This window comes from Lygodium microphyllum, chromosome 19, assembly GCF_053477565.2.
Source record: "Lygodium microphyllum isolate KBCC chromosome 19, Lygodium_microphyllum_v1.1.10, whole genome shotgun sequence".
Lineage (NCBI taxonomy): Eukaryota > Viridiplantae > Streptophyta > Polypodiopsida > Schizaeales > Lygodiaceae > Lygodium > Lygodium microphyllum.
Genome location: NC_141153.1, coordinates 71,385,983 through 71,410,862, shown reverse-complemented (window position 1 = coordinate 71,410,862; position 24,880 = coordinate 71,385,983). Strand labels below are relative to the sequence as shown.

The window sequence follows — 24,880 nt, the reverse complement described above, 5'->3', positions numbered from 1 at the left end:
TGATAGAGGCCTAGTGGTTCTCATAGTGAGGGAGATGGTCCTCACTATGCATGCACGATGACATGATGCCATGAAACATCAAGTTATCACACTTTGTCCAAGTTCCCCAACTCCCAATTCTCATGCAAGTGGATGCCTTCCTCACACTTTGTCTCATAGTACAAAGTGAGGAAGGATAGTTGACATGCGAACACATGATCTCGGGTGATGGGCTAAATGGCATGTTGCCCCATGGCATGCTAGATGGTTCCAGAAAAGAAGACTCCCCCTCACCATGTTGTCCCAAAGAAAATTATGGTGAAACGAGGAAGAGTGGAAGACAAGATTCAATGAACTTGCATTGAAGGGTATAATGACATGCTACTTGTGATGTTGTATGGTCAAAACCTCAAAGTGTTGCAAAGTGAAGACCCATGTCTCCAAGGGCACTTCAGGAAGGAAGATAGTAGGAGGTGTAACTACTTGGAATCTCTCCTTTTATGCTAGAAGATATACTGCCTTGTCACAACAATGACGTATCTTCAAGTCACCAAGATGGACTAAATAGAAAATGAGGTCATCAAGGGCCAGCTCTCCAAGGGGAGGTGCAAGCACCTGACTTTGCATCTCTCATCACAAGAGGTACAAGTTCTCCAAAGGACTTCGCACTTCTCTCTCTTGGTAAGGTGTCCTTGCATGGACTCTTGCTTTTTGAGCTTGGCATAACTGGTTTGAACTCTTGCATCAAGCTCGCACCAATTGGAAGCTCTGCGCACTCATGCTATTTAGCCAAATGGGGATTTAGGATACACACACTAGATCTTTTGGGTTCCCTTCTTCCTTATGCATGAAGGAAAGGGTGAAGTGCCGAATAATTTACTTGTAGTCTTGTAGAAGACTCATTCCACAGTTGTAATCAAGTGGTGGGTGGAGATAATTGTAGTTAGTTTCTGAAAGACCTTTGCTCCTAATTTGTAATTGAGTCAAAGGGCAAGGCACCTAGATTGGGTAGACACTAATTGACTTGATAGTGAGTTGTTGTTAAGGCTCCCAAAGTTTTGAAATTTCAAGTTCTGTCATGTTGGATTCTTCGTTTGAGTTGTTGGGATCTCATATATCTCAGAGATAACATGGTTTTACTCTTTATGGATGAAGTGTTCTGCAACAAGGGGAGGTGTGCATGAGGGATATAGTGATCTCTCTAGACCCAATCCCTCACCCACGATGTTGAGTTGAGTGATGGATGTCCGTTGATAGCTCCTCGCTCACCCGTAGCTCAATTCCAAGTCATCCCTCAAGCCGAGTGCCTTTAACTTGTACCTTCTTTTCATCATGTGATAGCCCGCAAGAAGGGTCATTCTACTGTCTTTACATACTATTATTACTCTCTTGAGCCTATATACTTGCTTTCGTGTCGTGTTACGTTTCCGTGTGCCTTTTTTGTGCAGGGTATTCCATGATGCACCTTGCATTGAGACCCTTCCAAGGGGATTTCATTGTGCAATTTCGAGACCCCCATGAATCGTCCTAAGAGGAGTGGCAGGTCGGACGAGTCCCCTTGGGGCCACCTTGAAAGGTCGGTCGAGGAATAGTTCGTTACATTATACATAGCTAGATATGGGGTCCCTCCGATGGAGAAGCCAACGATGTTATCGTTATTCAGAACCTGCATTACTCAAGATTCTAGTATTGTTCTATCGTTTCAGTGTTATCGTACCAAGCAGACTGTCAAAGAATCCATGGTCGCAGAAGCTTCGCAGTTCAAAGCTCTCCATCCAGGCCGTTGTGTTCATTTCTCATGGGGTTTCTCTCCTTCTACGAGCAAGAAGACCAAGAAGAGGAAGAACAAGATGAAGCCGAAGCAGATGCAGATGCAGAAGCAGGAGAGTGAACAAGAATCCACAATCACCCTCTCTGTGTCCCTCCTCGACTGCCCCTCCCACTTCGATGCCGCCAGACCCTTCGCCGCCATCCTGGTCCCTCACCTGCGCGAACCTGACTGGATCTTCAGCACTGACAATGGCCTGTGGGAGCTCCTCTTCTCTGCGTCGGCATCACGCCTCGTTGTGCTTCGCCGCTCCTCCACTGCCAGTATGGGAGTGCGAGAAGGTGAAGAAACCCTTGGCACCAAGCGCAGCAGACATCCATCGACGAGCTCGCAAGAAGGGGGTGAGGATGATCTTCGTCCAGGTATTTCTTATGAAGATGATAATTTGATTTGTCACTCCTCCGGTCCTAGTAGGAGATTGAGAGAAGGCGAAGAAATCCTCAGCATGCTCAGTGGCAGTTTTTTGCATCCATTGACAGGCTTGCAAGAAGGGGGTGAAGATGATATTTGCCCAGACATTTTTGATGAAGACGATGATCTTGTGAAGCAAGGGGTTTCTCCCCTCTTAGAGACCCTTTTTCCACGGTGTCTGTGCTCCAGTGGACCCATGGGGGATCCCTTTGTTTTGTATGACGACCTTGTCAGAACACGGCTGCTTGTACAGTGTGTATATTCGCCGCTATGTGGCAACATCATTGTAGAAGACGTGGAGCTTTCCTCAGAAACAGAGGATGCCTCTATATCCCAAAGGCAGATAAGAGAGCATGATTTCAATCTTCATGGCGGCATGCCATGTAGTAGGAAACTGAGACGCCGGATGCGATTTCAACAAACACCAAATTTGATTCAAACAGAAGTTTCCATCACTGTACTGTGGAAAAATGGACAGCCTGCATCGAATGTAGGTCTGAAAGAGATCATGACAGGGACAGATTTTATAGTGAGACCTGATCATTCTAAACTAGTGCACAAATATTTACCTCCCATTGTTGCTGGCTTTGTCCTTGTCTCACCTGTTTTAGAGGCATGCATGCAGGCTGGGAAGAAAGTGAAAGTATTGTCTATTGGCATTGGTGGAGGAGCCTTACCTATTTTCTTGCACCAGAATCTTGGGTTTCATGTGATTGCTGTTGACCTGGATAATGTAGTTCTGGAGCTTGCTGGCAACCACTTTGGGCTTAAAGAAGAAAAAGGCCTGGACATTAAGCTGAGTGATGGGGTTGATATTGTGTTCAATATTGCCTACCAAGCCATACAGAACAACCTAGTACCTGTGGAACAGCAAAGTGATTGGGATAAGCTAAGCATTGGTGGATCATGTGCACTTTCACATGAACAGAATAATAATGCTGATCCACGGGTGAATGTGATTGTTGTGGATGTGAATGTTGGAGATCCATGCTTAGGCTTGATTTCACCCCCTCGCCCCTTTCTCCAGAAAACATTTCTTCATGCTGCTCGAATAGCACTCCTTGATGGTGGTATGCTGGCTATGAATATAATTCCTAGAGGGACAAAGGATTTTCAAGGTGCTTTAAAGGCCTTGCGAGACGTTTTTGAAGGTCTTTATGAGATACAAGAAGAGGAAAACCATGTCGTTTTTGCATTCCCCACAAAGATAAGAGAAGAAATCAACATGCATTGTAATTTGGTTTTGAATTTAATGCAAATTGTTGATGAGGATCTATTCTACAGAATACAGGAGGTTTAACAACTCTTTATGATTGCAAGTTTCCCTCCTGATGTTTGTCTTAGCAGGATCCCCATATGGCTCACACTCTACAACATATATGTCAAATCACACATTTGCAGTACCAAGATTATAAACAATAGCCAAAGTTACAGCTGGTATTCTTTCAACATGGACGGTTCCTTGATATAACCCAGCTTATTAACCTGACATAAAGCTTACTGTTATGTGGACTACTTTTAGGAGAGGCAGTGTGAACTTCAGCAGACACTACCCCAGCGCCCTAGCTCAACAGAATCCCCCAAGACACAGTATTCTAGAGTTTTTAACTAGTCAGATTAGTCTTTCTTACCTTCCTACCGATCAATTTAGAACTAGTACTGCCCAGCTTTCCGATCTAACATAGAGCTTACTGTCATGCAGATGCAGTAAACTGTGTCACAGGTGGCTGCAGAGTGCAGGGAGGTCAGTTGACTTTACAATTGTAATTACTAATCCTAAAAGAGTTTACGGTGCCAAGCCAGTCAGTCAGGAAAATAATGCTTATGGTGAATGCTAAAGTACTAATGATTGCCTGGCCTAGCTGGGCTTGTGCACCTCAAAAGTGCTGTAGTTGATACCCACTCAATCTTCCACATTGATAGCTAGCCTTATCCTTCTCTAGTCTAATTTGTCTTAGGAAAGCATATCTTACAGGAGGCCTGATCAGTTAGTCATATTGATTCGATGATAGCATGGCCAAAATGTAATGCAGTAATCACCACCCTGTCCAGCCATTTTGTTCACCAAAAACTGAGGTTTAAAGTAACATGAATTGCAAAAAAGTTTTTAAAAAACCTTCAAAATTTCAAGAAGGTTTAAAGCCTTGAACTTTACAATTCTAGTTACAAGAATGGCATGTATAAAATTTGATTAAAAGATTCCTTCAAAAATTTTGAGTTAAAATGTTTTTGTATTGCTACCAAAAATGGTTATTGTAGACAATTGGGCTCCAGACATTGGTAGAGATATATAAGTTTTTAGATTTTGCATTTGTTAGTGCCGTTTTGTGTGTGTGCGCATGTGTCTGCCATCACCCCTTATGGTTCTATTGTCTGCTTGAGTGTAGGACGTTAGTCTCAGTTGCATTGGCTGCAGCATACAGTGCATCTTCTAATGTGAAACATGCATCACACGTGAATCCGCAGGGGCATCATAGTTGATCTTGCATTGCCCACCAGATGTTTCATCAAAATTCTGATCTGTGGGAAATTCTGTCTAACTAAATTCTGATCGTGCCTTGCACATAACAAGGTGAAATTCCTTTTTCAAGCTCAAAGTAAGGGAACAGAGAGGGTACAAAAATAGATGTGGGGTTTTCAAGTTTAATCTTCAAACAAAATATGAAGAAGGTGCACTATGGATGAGCCAGAAAAATGCCCAGTTGACATGTCGAGCTTTGGAAAATTGTATTGCATTTGATATACATATTATGATCAGTTCTTAAAATGTTGCAGTTGCATAGCATGTTAAATTGTGAACATTAATCAGTGCAGTTGTCATTTTATCTGTCCCAGTCGGTCAGCACCATACTAGAAACCAAAGTTTTTGGTACTTTCTTGTGGCCTTAACAAGTGAGCTTTTCAAAACCTCTCATTGGCCCCTTGTAAGGACTTGCTCACCAATGTTGGGGCTTTGTAAATTTGCAGCTTGATGAAATGTCCAAATGATATTATAGAGGTCATGGTGCAACCTCTAGAAGCAAGCAAGTAGTCTCATGCCTCAACAAGGTGAGGTTAGTGTGTGAAAATTTAGGGTGTAATTTGGAGCATATTCATGTATGCTACTCTCCTAGTAACATAATAGGAGTATAACAAGTTTCTAATTTATGTGTTGTGTTTTTAATTTTGTGCTAAGCATGCGAGTTGAGGGCAAATGTGTCACACTTGGAATTGGATTGAATCTAGATTGAAGCCTAAGGCATTTGCACATAACGTGACAAATAGATCTAGCAAAAGGTCAAGATTATGAGGTGAAGGAAGATTGGTAAGAGTGTGGAGGATACAATGGAAGAGGATTAACAACATTGAGTTGAAACTCAAAGGAATCTCCTATATATTGTAGGAGATCTAGTAGGAAGTGGACAAAGACCTAAAATCCACAAGTGTGTTAGAGATGATGTAGGTTTGAGACAATCCACATTAAATATCCAATGGAAGGAGACTTGTTAGTTGAATGAGTTGTTCGCCCCTAAGAGTAGCAATTTAAGATTTGTCATGAATTGAGTAATATGAAGGACAAGGGATTATATACGTAAATGTTGCAAACTAATATTGCAACTCCTAGACATGGTTGTTCACATGGGACAAGAGCTTCCTTTTAAAATGGTGGAATGTGTCCAAAGGGGGGGTACATAGAGCCAAGAATCTAAAGACTTAGCAAAGGCTACAGGGATAGTAGATACTTGTGGATCTAGAAGAAAGAAGATTAAGCCATGTAGAAGTTTTGAAATAGAGCTTGATGGATAGTCATGCAATAGCGGCAAAGTGCAAACACTAGGAATATACACCGAACAAATGTCACCAATAGTGACTATAATCTTAGATGGACGAAGATCTTGCAACAAATGTCTTTGACGCGTCATATGACTTGAAGCATCGTTGTCAATAAGCCAAGGCCTCTTTGATGTTGATCAAGAAGGTTTCTTCATCTCATGGATGTGAAGGAACGCATACTTAAATGTAATGGTTGGTGAAGAAGTGGAGGGCTCAAATGGCTTATCTCCATTGTTCGCTCCCAAGACAAAGGTGGGTATTTCTTCCCACACTTCTCAAGATGGGTATCCTTTCCACAGTGTGGGCATTTAGACTTTTTTGAATCAGTGATAGAGCTCAAGAAAGACTCTGAAAGTTTAACCTACTTCTTCTTGGTCTTGTCCTTCTTGTTGCCCCCTTCCAAACCTATAGAAAAAGCCTTAGTAAGGCTAGTTCCATGGAACCAATCCCTTTGAGTCACTCTTTTTACTCCAAAACAAGTGGAATTGGTTCTTCCCATAGAAAAGTTTCTTAGACATAGAAGTCAGCAAGCTACCAAGTGATAAAAGCTCATCATGTGTGCACTCCATCTTATTGATGTGATATTGCATAGAGGGGGAATCATAAACAAAAAGCATCCAAAGTTCCTTCTTTATAGTGATATGGTGGGCAAAGGTTTGTTGATGGTGGATAGAAGAGAGTTTCATCCATACCTCCATTATAGTCGGAAGTCTACATACATGCACAAAGATAGAATCTTGCAAATTCATGAAGAGAAGATCGAGGTCTAGAATTGACCTGATCCCAAAGGGATGCTTGGTCCATCATAGAACCAATGTAACATGCCTATGTAAATGAACACTGATAGCATGTCTTTTTGTAGCCTATCAAGAAGTAATCAAGACTACTACTGTTCGAAACTTAATCTTGAGCTACTTGGGTCTACCCCACAAGGGAAGATATGCCTCAACCCCATAAGAATTGGCATGAAACCGGAACCTACTCTAAATAATAAAGTCTCCTATCAACCATCTAGTGTTGGCTCTTAGGTGATAGCATTGCTATCATCCCCTAGATCAAAGCGGACCATTGCCACATTTGGTTCAAAGAGAGTGAGAAACGGGGGGGAGGGATGCACATCAACTTTTCTACTTGTAGGGTAAAGTCTTAGTTTTGGCCTTCTAAAATGGCATTGGTTGGGTTCTATTGATGATACCCTAAAATTGCTTAGAATAATTCTTAAATTGTGATGAAAGCCTCTCAATGATCCTTGCATGATTTAATTTGATATATACAAATCAACTTCCTTAATTAGCTTGTTAAAAGGATATCTCTTCACATGAATATAGCTTTGATACAAACAATTGCAAGCAATATATTTATTCACAACTTCGCTAAGGTGCAATGTTGTGTTGGCATTCTGTCCCTTATATTGAGACCCATATCCAAGGAACATGGACCCTTTAAGGGATAATCATAACTAATGTGAACAAATAATTTCCTTTCCATATTCTAGGGGGGTTGTAAGTTACAATTTCCTTTCTCTCCGAATGCATAATAATATAGGGTATTCAAGGTTCTTGACTACATGAACATGAACTACTCTTTACCTATCATTGTTGCAAGTAGTGATAATGGTTGATTAGTTATAAGCTAATCAATCTCAATTAGTTAGCCATTTAACTTAGGCAAAGTCTATCCAAGGTACTTGAATAGAAGCTGCTGTGGGTGGGGCTTTGTTCACACAGGTAGCCTCTTGTCTTGCTCCAATTCTTTGCTACTTTGGGGCCATCATTGTCAGCACTTCCTTAATTCCTCCTTTTTCAATCTTTATCAAACTTAAACTTTGAACTAAGGGTCCATGGAAGCAGGGAAACACTTGCAGGGCAAGTGTAAGTAGGGTTTAAGAGATCGGAAAATAGAAGGGGATAGGTTGAGTGATGAGACTATAGCGGAATCTTTGAAGGATTCAATGGATAGTAGCTATAATAAGAGCAAGTTGGTGTGATGATACAAGATGGAAAGAATGGTAGAGGTAGTCGGGTATTACTTTGGAGTGGGAGAAGAAAGAGTTAAGTAATTTGGTAGAATAAGGAGAATAACCCTCCACATTGTAGACGCATGTGAGAGTCGGTGCATAACTCTAGTGGAGAAATAGCCCCCTTGGCTCATATCTATCACCTATCATACCCTCTCTCTCTCTCTCTCTCTCTCTCTCTTGATACCTCTACTATCACACTCCCTCCTTTTGATTGTCTCCTCTCTCTCTCTCTCTCTCTCTCTCTCTCTCTCTCTTCTCTCTTTCTCTTACTATCTTCTCTCTTTCTCTCTTGCTTTTCTCGTACTAGCTTCACACACACACACACACACATGCCCACCTCCGTGAGAGTAATTTGGCTATTGCCTTCTCCCTTAAATTAACCCCCTACTAAGGTTTTATATAGCCTTAAGATGGTTGGCCATTGAGTGGCCTTTGCTCACTGTGTACAAGCTTTTCTCAACGTGTGTGAATTGCAAATTGAGCTTCAATCTCTACTTTCGGTTGAATACAAGCTTTATGTGATTGGATGATTGCGGGAGTGATGACCATGATGATGATGATAGATCGTGATGATGATAATGACGGTGACATCAAGTGTTTCAGAATTCTTTAAAAAAAAATACAATATTGGAGAATTTGGGAATCTCCCAAGTTTCACTTTCAAATAAGGAGTAAAGATTCGACCAAGTGGAAAAATCTTAACCCCATATTTGAGAGTGGGACTTGGGGGGATTGCCTATATAGTATCTAGGGAAAATTTCACCTTAAAGTAAGGGGATAAGATTTGACAATGTGTCCAAATATTAATCACATTAGGAATTCCCAAACTTTATGAAAATCCTCAACTTTTTGAATGTGTGACTACAAATTTTATTTTCATTTTTAATTAAACATTACATTCGGAAGAAATTAGGGCTAATGCTCTTCCCATGGTAATTTTGATCATATGTCCTATTAGAACCCGCCATGCTTTCACTATGCTACTCCAATACATGTGTTTAGCTTTAAAAGTGATATTATGAATTCAAAGATAGGTTTCTTACAACATGTTGATTGAATTTATTGGAGTATAACAAGTATAATGCTTAGTGCATCTTGTCTAGGACTTCTACTCATAATGTGCCCTAAGTCTTCATCATTATCTGATTCTTGTGGTATTCCAAATGCTAAACTTGTACAACTTTGCTTCTTTGCTGGTTCCTCATCTTCTTGATCTAGTTCAAGGCAATCAACTTGGATATGCCCTAGGTCATTGTAGTGGAAACATCAGTGAGTGGAGCAACTTCTTAGGATATGTCCTAACTCTCCACATTTGTGGCACCTCTTCCAATGGTTCTTTGGATTGTTAGAGCCTTTACTCTAGAGTACATTAAGAGGTAGTTATCTTCAAGGCATTGGCTTTTATTTGAATTGATCAAGGCTTTGGCGCTTAGGAAAGTGTCTTGAAGATCCTTGGGTCACATAGACTCCAATTGAGTATCCAAGGGAGGATTTAACCCTTGGTAAAACTTGGCTACTTGTTGGGTGATATCCATTACTAGAGCATACTTTTGAAGGGTTACAAACCAGGAGTAATATGCTTCCAAGGCTTAACCCTAGCTACCAAAGTTTAAAGAATACATTCATCTGAGAGGCACAATAGGAAGGCAGAAGATACCTCCCACGCACAACTTCTTTTATGAGTTTCTATATGTAGCAGTAGGTTTGGAGACTCTAGTGTCCATGCACCATTGCCTCCACTAGAGACATGCTTCTCTTGTTATCTTTAGTTTGGCTATCATAGCCTGGTTAGGGATACTTATCCCTACAACTCAAAAATAATATTCTATGGACTCAATTCAAACTTCTGCATTGGTTTCCACATCTTTCCCTTTCCCATCAAATTTTGGAGGTTTAATTTGCTTGAGAAGGGATTTCTTCTCTTGTAGTTTGATAGGATCAATGCCAACTCGAATATTGTAATTTTCAATACATAAGGATCTAATTTGATATGCATCATAAATCTTACCCATGTTTCAACTTAAGTTTCCCTTTAAGGACTATAGTTCTTGCACACATTGGAGAGAGAAAACCATCTTTTAGTCCAATTATTTTCAATAGTGTTAAAGACATTACATCATGATGAAGTTTCACCCATGGAAACCCCAAACACCAATGATACTATAAGTTGGAGGTTCAGGATTTACATCTAGGATTTTTACTTTGAGGGAAGGTTGGGATATCCTTCTTTACAATAATTATTTCAGTGGAGGGTGGCCTAAAACAACAATTCTATTGGCTAGAGTTACTCGAATCACTTGCTCATGGACATAACAGTTTTGTTGAATCTCCGATCCATCTAGTGGAGGGTTGGGTTCCATGTAGATTCTTTGAAAATGAATAAGTAGATAACCTTAAGACTTTCCATCCACTGAATATGCTTTAGGATTGTTTGGATGTAAGCAAGGTGATCAATGTTGATGTCGTAGTATATGCCTTCACGCATTCAATATCTTTCATACCAATGTCTTCCACCGTACAATGAAGATGGATTATGAATTTGATCCAAAATAGGCATGAATCCATTTCTTCTATCGAAGTTTAAAGAGTGCATGGCTGATGTGAACATAGCCAAAAATACTAAGAATCTTTGCCATGCTTCATCACTTTGATCTATAATCATGAAGTGTTAGTAGCATATCAAATTTATTCTCAGGTCACACTTTCTTAAATTTTAATAACAATAACTATGTTCATTCAAAAATTTGTTTTTCTTTGATACTAGCTGTAATGTGTTAGTAGTCATGTTTGTCATGACTTGTCATCTCCTACATGTGAGCCTTAGTTTGAATTAGATGAGGAATTTAGGAGCTTTGATATGTCTGTCACTTGTTTTGATGGAGGAGGTAGCTCATTCTAGAGCACTCAGTTTTGTGTGCATTTCCTAGGCAATTACTACTTTCCATAGTCCTCCATCAAAACAAGTGACATTGTCCATCAACCGACCTATTGTCAACTCCTAGGCAACTGGCCTATTCTCAATTAGGAAACAATCTCTTTTCCAAGAAAAAAGCACATCATAATTATTTCATAAAAAATTAAAACATTTTCCGTTGGATATCCCACAAGAGAGGATACAATCCACGACTTATCTCTCCTAAGGTGAAATTGTATATAGCGATACATAATAGTCCCCCTAGTGTTTAGGGTGTGATTCTTCTCAACTCCCTTCATAATTTTCAAAAGACATAAACTTTTCTCATAGATGATATAATACAATAACATGCAATACTTTAACATGCATGAGTAGGCACCTATCTTTATTCCTAATAGTTTCGTAATTTAAGGGATAATCATAACTAGTTCTAACAAACAATTTCCTTTTCATATCCTAGGGTCATTTTAAGCTACAATTTTCTTCCCCCTGAATGCTAATAATCTAAAGGTATTCAAGGTTCATGACTACATGAACATGAACTACTCTTCCCAAAATCGGCAATGCGCCGGACATTGAGGTAGCTAATTAAGAATAGGTAATTCCCAAGCACTCATTGTAGGCAATTATTACTTTCCACACCTGTCGGACATTGTCCACCCTTTTTGGGATATTTTCTTAGCATTTGTTGCACTTTTACCAAATGTTGGTTGGCCATATTTTTGGCCCTACATTTTAGGTTGGCCAAATTTTGGGATACTTGGCTATTTATAGCCTCCCATACTCAAGGATTATCCCTTTAACTTCCTCCTTCCCTAACAGGTGCACACTTCAACTCCATCATCTCCTCCATCTCTGGTGCTATCGTTATCATCAACCTGATCTAGTGCCCTCATTAACATTGTGGGATGTGTACAGGGATTGATTAGTCTCCTTTTGGATTTTCATTTGTATCAGGATCCTTTCTTATTCAGTGTAGATTTCATTCTTCTTTCCTTGCAGTCTCTCTCTCTATTCCTTTGTCTTTGTGTTTTTGTTCCTTTTTATTGCGCACTCTCACATAATGTCCCTATCTATATGAACGTCGACAACATGTATTTTTGTAGCCTATCAAGATGCCTCTCGATGAACCAAGAACACCCCCGTTAAACAATGCGGATCTAGAGCATGACATAAGCTATGGTGGATGAAAGATGAAGGCCAAACTCATAATGACATGGATGAGTAGAGACAAATTGTTACACAAGTGAATTAGGTTCCAAGATGGAAGCTTGGACTCATAAACACAATCTTGTGTAAGATTGACAATGACAAGACACTTAACTGAAAGTACAAAGCATCATGACGTTGTATTCATTCCATATAAAAGTGATAGTTAAGTACAATGCTTTATAGAATCTGGGTTGTTACACTCTCCTCACTGTGCATAAGGGATTCAAGATAGCTCTTCCTGGAGCATACATCATTTGTCTATTTCTCAACATCCCCCCTCAAATGACGAGTCTCTACCCTTGCTAGCTTTTTCCCCCCCTGCATGTGTACATGGACTTGGAGACTAGCTCTTTGGCAGCCTAGTCAAGTTAAGGCTAGTTAAGGCTTGAAACTTTACATCTTGGTAGGGTTTTTACATCCACTATGGGAAACAAATTCCTTAGAACAATCTATTAGAGTTGTTGATAGTAGCGGAAGTATCTTTTTCTTCTTCTTCATTCATGAATTGACCTTGGTGGTGGTGATTTTGCATATGTTGTGCTCTTTTCTTGTGAAAACACTCACTGGCAATATGGCCAGTCTTACCACAATAATGACATTGCATCCGACTTTTGTTGTCGGTGTTGAATCCACGACCTCTTCCTTTGGGTCTGGCAGCTCCTTTGGTGTATATGAGATTTTCCCTTGAGCTGGTCTCTTTTACATCTTTGCTTTTAAATTTGCTTTCTCCATCTAGCAACAAGTGCTCAATATCCTTGAGTGAGAGAGTGGGAACATTACTTAGAGTGGACACAAGGTTCTCATATGGATCCTTGTTTACACTTGCAAGTAGTACGGCTATTGCTTCATCTTCATCGATATTCTTCTTAAGAGTTGCAAGTTGGGTTTTTAGGCTCTTGAACTTGTTAATGTGTGTGGTCATAGAAGCATTGTCTTTGATATCTAGTTTATAAAATTGCATGAGTAATTTTACATTTAAGTTTTTTTCTTGGGTACCAAACATTCTGTCAAGTTCCTCCCAACCTGTTCTAGCATTTCTAATGCCAAAGATATGATGTAGCACATCATCACTTAGTCCCCAGGCAATGATACCTAGTGCCTTGTTATTCATCTTCTTCCATTCTTTGGTTTTGAGCTGGTCTTCTTCAACAAACCCGTCTTCATCATCTTCCTTCTTCCTATGTGCATCATCCTCAAATAGGTCCCACAAGTCCTTTCGCATCAAGTGATACATGGTCTTCTCCTTCCAAGCATGAAATCCTTCACCATTGAATTTAGTTATTTACTCAAGCTCTGCCATGTCACTAAACTTCATTTAACCATCAAAAGATTGTATTTTAATGTGTCAAGAGACACAAGAGAATCAATGTCAAATTGACACTAGTTGAGTATTAATGGATACTAGTCGGTACTTGATTTATTTTTCTCTCACAAACTTCGTGGATGACTTCTGAGCTTCCTCGGGCACTTCCAGGACTATAATGAACTTTAGAGAGTATTGCTCAGTGATTAAAATCAATGCTGATGACTTCCGTGAGAAGAAACTATGAAAAATATCAAAATTTGAAGCTTTGGCTATGGCTTCATGGATTAGGGTTTAGACCCATGTCTCGTTTTTTTCTGATTTCATGAGCTACATTGTATCATTCCCAAAAGTTTTTAATGGAAATTTATCTCTCTTCAAGCTTTACAAAAGCCCTATGATCTTGAGGATGATTGCATGGAGTGTTGGATGATGTCGATTCCTTGCCTGCGATTTTTGAGCTTGGTTCATGTTTTTTGACAATGGCTGGTCCTGTAGAGCTTAATGTTGGCTTCTAATGTGATGGGAGGAAGCGCCTTCAGTCAAGGAACAAGTCTCTAGAAGAGAGCAAGTGAAGTTATGCTCTATAGGTGGAGATCAAGAAGCTCAATCACAGGTAGGTATAGATATGGCTATGGTAGACATAGAACAACTTGAGAAAATTGATAATGCTGAGCTTGTGGAAGGGAAATGCTGATGTTTCAAGTGATACATAGAAGCTTCAATAGCGGGGGAACACTTTTCTAGAAGAAAGGTCGATAGAGAGAGATATGAGAGCTTCAAGCAGGCATGGTATGTTGGCTATGGCTGCCACAAGGTTAAGTGGAGAAGGAGTGGGAGATGAGGTCCTAGATTGAACTAAACTCAGCTGAGCTAGATGAGAGAAAAATGTAGCTGTGCCATGCTCAGCTGAGCTCTCATACCATGTTAAACAATGTGGATCTAGGGCATGACACAAGCTATGGTGGATGAAAGATGAAGACCAAACTCATAATGACATGGACGAGTAGAGACAAACTGTTACACAAGTGAATTAGGTTCCAAGATGGAAGCTTGGACTCATAATCACAATCTTGTGTAAGATCGATAATGACAAGACACTTAACTGAAAGTTAAAAAAATCATGACATTGTATTCATTCCATATAAAAGTGATAGTCAAGTACAATGGTTTATAGAATTTGGGTTGTTCCACTCTCCTCACTGTGCATATGGGATTTAGGACAACTCTTCCTGGAGCATACATCATTTGTCTATTTCTCAAAAACCTCGCCTTTAGCAAACTCGTTAGGGATCTGGCCATGTGCTTCCCTCTAGGGTTTTCTTTAGTTTGCTAATTAATCGTAGCATGATTTGATTTGACATAAAGAAACCCACTTTCTTAGTTAGCTTATTAAAATGATATTTCTTCACATAAATTAAGCACTAATACAAATACAATTTCAAACAGTACTTCGTAAATAGTTGCAAGAAATATATTTATTTGCACCTTCTCCAAGGTGCAATGATGTGTGGACATTCTGTCCCTTACACTAGGACTTGTATCCAAGGTACTTGGATACCTGTGTTGGTGTACAATCCACCAGTCCACCCTTATCTAGCATTAGGGCCTTCTAGGAAGACCATCATGGGCTTGTAGGGGTTAGGTTGGTCCTCATCACCTAAGGAATTTATAGCAAGAGCCTCCCTAGCACCCTTGTTACCTCCTAGCATACTGTCCTCCCTACGGATAGACCTCTTGCATCTAGGGCTAGTACTAACACCCGTTGTGGACAAATCTAGCCCCTTCGTGAAGGGCTCCACCACTAGTTTTGGGGGAAACCTAGGGCACATCTAAGAGTCTGCCCCAGTGGTGGGCACAAAATCACGTTTTAAAATCCACAAACAAGGCAACTAACCAATTCTCAATTAGGAAACCATTTCTTTTCCAAGCAACAAGCATATCATAAACATTTCATAAAAAATAAAAACATTTTCCTTTGGATATCCCACAAGAGAGGATACAATCCATGACTTATCTCTCCTATGGTGAAATTGTATGGAGCGATACATAATAGTCTCCCTAGTGTTTAGGGTGTGATACTTCTCAACTCCCTTCATACTTTTCAAAGGACATAAGATTTTCTCATAGATGATATAGTACAATAGCATGCAATACTTTAACATGCGCGAGTAGGCACCTATCTTTACTACTAATAGTTTTGTCATTTAAGGGATAATCATAACTAGTACGAACAATTTCCTTTTCATATCCTAGGGTCATTGTAAGTTACAAATTTCTTCCTCTTGAATGCTAATAATCTAAGGGTATTCAAGGTTCTTGACTACATGAACATGAACTACTCTCTACCCATCATTGTTACAAGTAGTTAGTGACAATGGCCGATTAGTTATAAGCTAATCAATCAATTAGTCAATCATTTAACTTAGGGAAAGTCTATCTAAGGTACTTGAATAGAAGCTTTGGGGCCATCATTGTCAACACTTCCCAGGATTCCTCCTTTTCCATGGTCTTTGTTGGAGTTGAAATTCAAATTGAGGATCCATGGAAGCCAGGAAACACTTATAGGGGAAGTGTCAGAAAGGTCTAAGAAATTTGTTTAGAAGGTGGTAGATTGAGTGATGAGACTACGGTGGAATCTTTGAAGGATTCTATGAATAGTAGCTATGATAAGATCAAGTTGGTGTAATGATACAAGAAGGAAAGAATACTAGAGGTAGCTGGTGGATTGGGGAAAGGAAGAGGTAAGTAATTTGGTAGAATAGGGGGAAGAGACCTTTGCATTGTAGAAGTGGGTAAGAGTTGGTGTGTAACTCGAGTCGGGAAATAGTCCCCTTGGCTCCTATCTATCACCTATCATACCCTCCTCTCTCTCTCTCTCTCTCTCTCTCTCTCTCTCTCTCTTTCCCTCTCTCTTTCTTGATACCTCCTCTTCTATCTCTCTCTTCTACCACACTTCCTCCTCTTAATTGTCCCTTATATCTCTATATCTCTCTCTCTCTCTCTCTCTCTCTCTCTCCCCCTCTTCTATATTTTCTATTTCTCTCCCTCTTTCTCTTACTATCTTCTCTCTTCTCTCTTACTCTTCCTCTTACTAGCTTCTCTCTCTCTCTCTCTCTCTCTCTCTCTCTATCTCTCTCTCTCTCTCTATGGCATGCCTCCTTGAGAGTAACTTAGCTAGCGCCTTATCCCTTTAGTTAACCACCCTCTTAAGGTTTATAGAGCTTTAAGATGGCTGGCCATTGAGTGGCCTTTCGTTGTGTGTTAGAAGCTCAAGAGAGAGATAGAAAGGCAAAGGGGTGGAGTAAGAAACAGAGCGGTGTGCTCTCATCTATCATCTTCTTCATTATTCTTCATAGTCTCTACCCAATAAGTCTACAATTATGTGATTAAGAGATAGGTTTGACTGACCGTAGTGACTAACTAGAGTTAAGTGTAGACAACTTATTAAAGAGGTCACACATGTCTAGTCCAGCTATGGTATAGTTGTTTAATGTCAGTAGAGTAGATACGAGCTTGATTCTCAACACTCCCCTTCAAGCTCAAGAAAGACATTGTGCCCTAAGCAACACTCTAAAGTGACAAAACTTATCTTTACCTAGTGACTTGGTAAAGATATCAACTACTTGGTCTTTAGTTTTAACATGCAAGAAATATATATTTCTTACAAGTATGATCCAGTACATAGTAACATATGCATAGTAACATATGATCTCTCATAGTAATATGTATTTCTTCCTATACATAGTAACATATGCAATTACAGCTCCAATATTCACATCCAACTTAGTATTCTGATCCAGTGGAGTATCTAAAAGTTTGCAATTTGTCATGCCATATTTCTTCAGTATCTCAAGTGCATACTGTCTTTACATCAACCAAAGTCCATTAGCTAAATTTACAACCTCAATGCCTAGAAAAAACTTAAATTCTCCAATATCCTTCATATCAAATTCAATTTTTAGCATGGCCATAACATTTTGTATCCTAGTGTCATCAACTCCTATAATGATTAGATCATTGACATAGAGGACTAATGCCACAAGACCTACATGTGTCTTCTTTGTAAAGACACTACAATTAGCCTTTCCAACTGCAACTCTAGGACTCAGCAAGTAGGTACTAATCTATGCATTCCAGACTCTTAAAGCTTGTCTCACTCCATATAGTGCTTTATTTAGCTTGCAGACATAATTCAGATACTAAGGGTTTATGTATCCTTCAGGATGATCCCTAAACACTTCTTCTACTAAGTCTCCATTCAAAAAAGCATTCTTCACATAGTGCTTTATTTAGCTTGCAGACATAATTCAGATACTAAGGGTTTATGTATCCTTCAGGATGATCCCTAAACACTTCTTCTACTAAGTCTCCATTCAAAAAAGCATTCTTCACATCCATTTGTTATAATTTTTAGTTCTTTACTAGCTACAACCAAAGCAATCACTATCTTGATAGTTTCCATTTTGGCAACATGTCTAAATGTCTCTTCATAATCCAAGCCATACTATTGTGCATACCCTTTTGCCACCAACCTGGCTTTGTAGCTTTCAATGTTGTCATCAAACGCACTAAGCTTTATAAACCCATTTATAGCTAATTGAATTCTTACTGTCAAGCAATACAATCGATTCCCAAGTCTAATTTTCAGCTAATGCATTCATTTCCTCATCCATTGCTTTGTACCAATTTTTATCCATGATAGCTTCATTGAATGTAGTAGGCTCTATGTGTTCCATGACCTTTGTCATAAATGCATAATGCTTTGCTGAAAATCCATTGTATGTAAGCTTGTCAATAGGGTATCTCACCCTTTGCGACCTTCTCAACTAAGGCAAACTGCTTAATTTCCCTCTCTCATGAGGCGGTACATATCTATTCTGCCTAACCCCAAGTATGTAAACAAATGGAATATCAAATTCATTGTGCAAGCTATCAATCGAGTTAGTGGATGGTGATGCATGATTGCGTAACCTGCTAGTCCAAGGAGAGACACTCATAGATACATCACATGTAGGTCCAAACATAGTAGTACTTTGCTGTGGAGTAGGGATACATGATCTGAATGATAATCATGAAGAACAATATCAGATGACCCATACCATGAAGCTAACTCATTCAAGATAACATCTCTATTGATTACCATTTCCTTGCCAGACAGATCAAAACATTTGTAAGCCTTTTTCTCATGAGCATAACCAATGAACACACACTTTTGTGCTTTAGGATCCAATTTCTTTCTCTTCTCATCCAAAATGTGTACATATGCAATGCAATCAAAGAATTTTAGATGGCTCCTATTGAAATTATGTCCATACAACTTCTGATATGGTGTCATGCCATGAATTTCTACAATAGGAGTATAATTCAACATATACATAGCTATCACTATAGCTTTAGTCCAATAAGACAGTGACATATTCTTTTCATTAAGCATCACATGAATAGTCTCCATAAGAACCCTATTCTTTCTTTTAGCTAGTCCATTCTACTGTGGAGTGTAGTTGCAAGTAAGCTACCTGCGAATGCCATTCTTTGCCAAGAATCTATCAAATTCATTGGATACATATTCATTACCACTACAAAATCTCAGACAAGAGATAGAGCAATCAAATTCTTTCTCAACCTGCCACTTAAAGTCCTTAATAAACAACAAGCACTTCATCTTTATACTTCAAGATATGCACCCATGTATATTTGCCGAGGAACTACAGCCTTATGCTCAATGTGATGCTGTGTGTTGTCACCTATATACACATAGCCAAGCTTATCAGATACCATGTTAGTGAACCATTCTCCATGTGGAGTCATATGATTGGATGCCCCATATTTAATGTACTATACATCACCTAACTTGTTTTATTTAGTAGCATGTTTACAAACATATGTCATAGCAAACAACCTGTCAGTGGTAGCATCATCAACATGACTAGACAAAGCATAATGACAATGTTGCTTACCTTTCTGATTCACTTATTTCTTCCGACACTCCTTGGCAATATGCCCATATTTTCCATAGTAACCATACTAGTCCTTATCCTTATTTTCATTCTCATGTGTTATCTGTGATTGCCATGAACTTTGCCTCTAGGGTTGAATCTCCTCCTTGCTTGGAAGTATCCACCACCTCTAGCATTTTGCACCTATTGATTATTCACATTCTGAGATGAGTCCTGATTAATCCCTTAGCCATAAGAGAACCCTCAACCATGGTACCTTGGCCTCTTTGATTTGATTAAAAACTATATCTCTACCCTTTGAGCCACTAGAACCAGTAGCTAATCCAATCTTAAGTCATGAACAAGTAATGAAACTAGCTCATTAAAATCAAGCATATCTGATTGCACTAAGATAGATGTATCAAATGACTTCTCAATGACTTATACTCAGGTCCAATAATTTCAATGTAACTATAACCAAATCTTCATCATCTATTTCTATTCCAACAAACGCTAGCTAATCAACAATGTTCTTTATCTTTGTGACAGTTTTGTATTAGCTGTCCTTTCCTATCCACGGTACTAAAGTTTTCTTTCAGCTCTAGATCTTTTCTGGACTAATAGTAGTACCATAACACCACATCTTCCTATCCACGGTACTAAAGTTTTCTTTCAGCTCTAGATCTTTTCTGGACTAATAGTAGTACCATAACACCACATCAAGATGTCCCATGCATCTTTTGGTGACTTGCAATTCATGATTTGAATGACCATTGCATAAAAAATACATAATGAAAGCTAGTGTAAGACTCTGTAAGCTCTTTCAAGCCAAGTACGATGTGCTCTCTACTATTCAGTAGTGGGATTTCTTTCTGAAAGCTTTGGTTCAGCCTCATCATCTATAATAAGATCCCAATATCATTTTCCAATGAGGAAATTCTCCGTGCAAAATTTCTATATTGCATAAGTGTTGTTATCCATCTTTTCACCCACTATCTATGTGATATTATCTAACCTATTTGCATTTACCATGTTTGTAGCTCTATGTACTTGTAATATGCAAGCTGTCAATACCTAAATCCCTATAGACTAAGATGTCTTTTCATTGATAAAAGACTTGCATAACATTAAAGCAATACATGTACATTAGATAGCTCCTATGTATCCAGTTTAGTTCAATCATAAGACATACATACTATCTTTAGTTCCCAATGTAGATGACTTTGCTGTCCATGTTTTCTACTGCTTTCAACTGCAATTTACTGTAGTTCAAACTTGATCAATTCTAGTCATAAAGATCACACTCAATGACTCAAAAACATGAGCATTAATATCTCTATTGTTGCTCAATCACACAACTACGTGTTCATTTGCAACCTCTATAGTGTTCACATACATCAGCACTTTAGTTAGAGTACTCAAGACTTCAGTCAAGTACACTAGGTATAAATCTTTGTCAAGCAAGTGATTATAGACCCAACTATTGAGTGCACAACTAGCCCCAAGTTGTAGTAAGATTTCTTAGCAAAATGACCTAAAAAATAAGTCAAAAAGTCTACTACACTGAGTGCAATTCACTCACAAGTCTACCCCAACTGTGATAGGGGCTAAGGCATTCAAAACCAAGAGAGTCTATCTCAAAATGACAGTGCACAGTCTACAACATATATCTTCAAACCACTTCTAGGAGTGCTCAAAAACATGAATGTAATGCCATGTTCATTGCTACACATTCAGTTGTCCAAGTGTATCAGTATCAAGCATAAGATGACTGAACTTTCTGATCAACATTGTCAAAGACCAGAAGCATTTTCCATCAATTTACTTTGATCTTACATGCATACTTGTTTTTCATTTTTAGCTCAATGAATGCTCAAACCAAGGCAATAATATCTAGTTGTCAAGAATCACATGGTGGGGGGACTTGCTTGAGTTGCAGTGCCAAAAACACATTGTGCACACAAGAGGAAGCTCACTCAAGAACATAAGAAGAGAGATGGAGGCCAAAACGTTTTCTTGTTGGTTTTTTAAAAAAGTCTTGAATTTTGTGAGACGATCTAGATCTATGAGATCCTCCAATGTCATTTCTACACAAGTGCATTTGAAGGAGGTTATAAGGCATCCTATGATAGCTTTCTTCCACAATATTTGAGGAGCAATAAACTCTCCAACAATCAAGGGGTGATTGATGAATATGGATTCAAATTCCTCCCATAAGTAAGATAGAGACTATACAACCTTTGTCATATTTTCATCTAGGCGGGTATCAGTGGCCATATTGGCAAATAATTCTAGGATGGATAGCCTCTTATAAGAGGGTTTCAGTCTAACTTTCCACATGTTATACAATGTACACGAAGTATAGATAAGATACAACATAAAGGAAAGTGGCCTACTAAGTGAAACAATGCATAACTGACTATACTAGTCGATTAACACTATATCTATGCCAGCTATAAGTAGGTGTAACAAACTAAATATAATAAGGGATAAGTTAGTGGCCATGTGAGGATCATAAGGAGCACCGACATGCTAAGTGTAGATGTGCAGACCCATCTAGCCAGGCGGTTCATCATCAATGTCCACACATGTTGAGCTTGCCATCTCAACACTAGTGCCAATACTCAGGGGGATCTTTCAATTTCTGAAAGATGCCAACTCTCAAATAAGCTACTATTTTCTACTTGTAATGTCCAAAATACATCCACCTTTAGAGCCTAAGAATTAGGCGCATCGAGTGATATCCATGTTGGTTTGATTCATGACTTTACTGCTGCTTGGTTGCTGCTATATTCAACGCTTCATAATGCCCAAGATTGAATAGAAGGTAAGTATTATATTTTTCAATCAATGATCAAGTATGATAACACCTATTAGAGCTTCAATGTTATCCAGATTTGCATGTTGCACCAGACACAATTTTTAGGACTATTCATGCTGACTTAGAGACACATGTTTTGCTGCTATTCGTTTTTTGTTATTTCCAGTACCCAATGGTTCCCAAAATGCAACACAGTAATGCCCAAATTGTAGTATAATTTTCACTCAATCAGTAATGCCCCATTACTTTGGTGCTGCCCCATGCTTTCATCTTAAAAATAGGCACATTTTCAACATTCCATGTTGGTAATTCACTACTGCTTGGTGCTATAGTATTTGTAATTCAATAGTGCTTCATATGCATTAGAAGATAGGCTATTTAACCCCTTGAGATTGCCTCAACAAGCCCTGAGCAAGAGACACATCAAATGCATGCCTTTACTTGAGACTATGGTTGTGCATTTGCAATGAATTTTCCTTCATAGATTTTAGTCCACATTCATATCCTAGTTACATTCAGATTCCCACAAGGCTAGGCTTTGATACCATGTTACAAGCTCAAGAGAGAGACATAATTTTCCTTCATAGATTGTAGTCCATTTGCAGGGAATTTTCCTTCATAGATTGTAGACTTCCACATTCATCTCCTAGTTACACTCAGACTCCTACAAGGCTAGGCTCTGATACCTTGTTGGAAGCTCAAGAAAGAGATAGAAAGGGGTGGAGCAAGAACATAGTATTGTGCTCTCATCCATCTTCTTCTTCATTATTCTTCATTGTCTCTACACACTAAGTCTACAATTGTGATTAAGAGATAGGTTTGATTGACCATAATGACTAACTAGAGTTACGCCTAGTCGACTTATTAGAGGTCACACATGATTAAGAGATAGGTCTGATTGACCATATTGACTAACTAGAGTTAAGCCTAGTCAACTTATTAGAGGTCACACATGTCTAGTCTAGCTAAGCTAAACCTGCATAGTGACCATTTATGACACGTATTAGAATCATGAAGTTATGGGGAGGTTGGGGCTTTATCGGAGACATCATAACCGATGCGGTATTTGGAGCTATGAGGGTTACGTAGCAGATCACATCGGTTGGTAGAGTAGATATGAGCTTGATTCTCAACACTATGTATGAGATTTTCTCAACGTGTGTGAGTTACAAATCAAGATTTGATATTTGCTTTTGGGTGGCTGACTATGAGCTTTATGCAATTGGATGATTGTAGGCATGATGAAGATGATGGATCATGAGATGACGATAATGATGGTGATGTTGGGCGGCCATTTCAAACTTCCTTTTTCTTCTTTCCTTTTTGTTTTTTTATTAAATGTTTCAACCAATGTGGAGATCCTCTACTAGACAATAGATTGAGATATTAATAAACTCCCACAAGTTGAAAAGGTGTCAAGGATACACTCTACTTTGCAAAACCAAGGGAACTTGTTCACACCATCAAGTCAATCTTCTTTGGGGAGAGAAGGAAGCACAAGCTGTTGAATAGAAGGAGCCACCATGGCTATGTGAGGACTTGTAGCATGTGCCCTATGAGAAACATATAGAGATGCATGGGGTAGAAGGGGGGTCTGATCTTATTGATCTATCAAAGTGAGAATGAGGCTCTGAATGTTGATCTTTGCAGTGCTCTTTGTGGTGGTCTGATAAATAAGACCACCTTCTCTTGAAGGAAGACTAAACGGTCTCCTCATTTGAGTCATCAAACCTATCAAACCGATACTTCATAACTCTTTAAATGGACTTGCAAACACATAAAAACCTCATGTATTTTGGTGTCACACTACTCAAACGAAGAGAAAATCACTACACCCTACAAGAAAGAGTTGTAATATCCTACCCACTTTGTAAAATGTGCAAACAAGGCAATAAAATTTGCATTCTTTGCAAAATGGCAAGTTGAGTATGGTCTTCTCTTCATAGAACCTCTAAGTACTCACTTTGGTGATGATATCACATGTGAGAGTGCACAATGAAAGAGTAAACACGAACATTGAGAGAGAAGGAAAGAGAAATATTGCAATGGAAGAAAAGAATGTAAGGAGAAAACTTTCATTGAGCTCCAAAAGAATGTTAAATATAACCTAATCAGTTCACGTGCAACCTAAGGTGTTAGTGAGGGCACTGGATTAGGTAGATGATGGAAGGTAGCATTGAAAAAAAAAGGAGAGTCCTTGAATGAGGTAGTTGTTGAAACCTGTAAAGAATAATAATCAGCCAATTGAGGCTATAAAGAGCAAAAAAAGCCAAAATCTTGTTGAACTGATCTAGAAGGAGCCATAAATGTTGGCCAATTGCACATCATCTTCATGAAAGGATACAACAAAGCTACCACATAAGAGATGTTGGGCCAAGGATGGTAGATGAGCTAAGTCAATGACCCAATAGGCATTGATAATGGGTAGAATTCGCAAAAGAATCACATGTTGCAAAAACTTTAGACTCTGCGTGATGGGGAAAAAAATAGCCTTATTAGGAGCTATACCAAACTTTGTCAAAAGCTTAGAAATAAAAATACCATGATGCAATTGATAAACCTCAAGACTTGGAGGAGCACAAGGTTTGTAATGTCAGACTCCTAGCTCAATATCTCCTATGTACAATCCACCTCCTATGA

General features: G+C 38.9%; 1 protein-coding gene across 3 annotated transcripts; it reads left to right on the top strand.

Moving 5' to 3' along the window:
* The first annotated feature begins 1,406 nt into the window (after nt 1-1,406).
* On the top strand, nt 1,407-4,413 carry LOC148020013 (uncharacterized). Of its 3 annotated transcripts, none has more exons than XM_087700266.1 (2): nt 1,407-1,555; nt 1,686-4,413. In XM_087700266.1, the coding sequence occupies exon 2, from the start codon at nt 1,719-1,721 to the stop codon at nt 3,516-3,518; it is 1,800 nt and encodes a 599-aa protein (XP_087556392.1). In that variant the 5' UTR covers nt 1,407-1,555; nt 1,686-1,718; the 3' UTR covers nt 3,519-4,413. The 3 variants fall into 3 exon arrangements, 2 of the variants coding, with proteins under 2 accessions (XP_087556392.1, XP_087556393.1); XR_015694905.1 differs by lacking the exon at nt 1,407-1,555 and having other exon boundaries at nt 1,590-3,829; nt 3,921-4,413; XM_087700267.1 differs by lacking the exon at nt 1,407-1,555 and having other exon boundaries at nt 1,590-2,169; nt 2,287-4,413.
* The last annotated feature ends 20,467 nt before the right edge of the window (nt 4,414-24,880 follow it).